At 39.8% G+C, this 1,290-nt stretch overlaps 1 protein-coding gene across 1 annotated transcript; it reads right to left on the reverse strand.

The window, feature by feature from the left end:
• Positions 1–6: 6 nt before the first annotated feature.
• Positions 7–1,151, reverse strand: LOC106752923 (organic cation/carnitine transporter 6-like; the record flags this gene model as incomplete). Its single annotated transcript, XM_022777323.1, is given in 2 exon segments — positions 7–139; positions 141–1,151. Coding segments are annotated over 2 exon segments (642 nt in total), but the record flags the coding sequence as incomplete, so codon positions are not given.
• Positions 1,152–1,290: the final 139 nt, after the last annotated feature.

The following is a 1,290-nucleotide window of genomic DNA, read 5'->3' on the forward strand; positions in this document are numbered from 1 at the left end:
TTTGACTCGGCCTTGCATGAGAAGCCATCTTGGAGACTCGGTGATGAAAAAGTAAGCAATGAAAGAGTAAATGATAGCAGGAACAGAAATCCATAAGTAAAAATATTTCCATGTAGAATTTCCATTGGCATAAGCAACAAGAACATGTACCCGATGCAAAGAAAACAAACTCTATAATTCCCACCGTGAACCTCCACTCGGTGCTCACTTTCTCTGTCAGTAATACCAAACAACAAGTTGAGATGGACGATTGACAGAACCCAATCAGAAATTTCAACGCCGAGTATATCCAAACGTTGGTGGAGTAGATGATGATGATGGAAATTACAGACATTGATAAACAAGACAGAACAATCATGTTCTTTCTTCCGAGAGATGTGTCGGCCATGGTGACAAGAAGAAAGGAACCGAGAAGGCAACCGAAAAAGAAGGAGGATTGGGGTAAACCTGTGATGAAGCTGCTGGCACACTCAAGGCCAAACTGTGAGATGATTGTCTTGGAAGAGGGACCATCCCATTCCCATGAAGATTGTTGAAGCTTGTAGATGTTGGAATTTGAGGTGCATGTTGTCGTGTGGTTAGTGCAGTGCCATGTTGGGTAATGGTCAGTGAAGACTCCTATGAACAAATGTTGTGAATCGAAGAACATTGTGACTGAGATGTTGGCCTTGAGTGTGCCAGCAGCTTCATCACAGGTTTATCCCATTCCTCCTTCTTTTTCGGTTGCCTTCTCGGTTCCTTTCTTCTTGTCACCATGTCCGACACATCTCTCGAAAGAAAGAACATGATCGTTCTGTCTTGTTTAATTTCCATCATCATCCTCCTCTCCATAGAAAAGTTCCCCAAACCCTTCTCCATCATTTCATCCCATGACACAATCATCTCAATTGCATCTTCAACTTTGACCGCTTGTCCGACTTCCCGATGGAGAGGAGGAGGTACCTGCAAAAGGTACTCCGACGCCCAAGTCAGGCGTGTATTGAAGAGTCTCGACTCTTCCATTGAATATTTAGTGAAGGGTTTTCACTATTTGAGTATTTGAGAATATGAGTTGAATGTGAATGAAGTATGATTGAAAGTTACCTGACTTGTGACCGTGACTCTCTATTTATAATTTGTCTCAAGCACCTTATATAAGCCTAATAAAATATAAATAGAATAAAATATAAACATAATATAATATAAACCGACTTAGCTGAAAATCTGGTTAGTTGCTAAATATCTTTAAATAGATATTCTTGATTATCCTTTGATTATTTTATCTTCTGCTTATCAATATCTTTAATAAGA

Source organism: Vigna radiata, unplaced genomic scaffold (assembly GCF_000741045.1).
Source record: "Vigna radiata var. radiata cultivar VC1973A unplaced genomic scaffold, Vradiata_ver6 scaffold_2236, whole genome shotgun sequence".
In the NCBI taxonomy this organism is placed as follows: domain Eukaryota; kingdom Viridiplantae; phylum Streptophyta; class Magnoliopsida; order Fabales; family Fabaceae; genus Vigna; species Vigna radiata.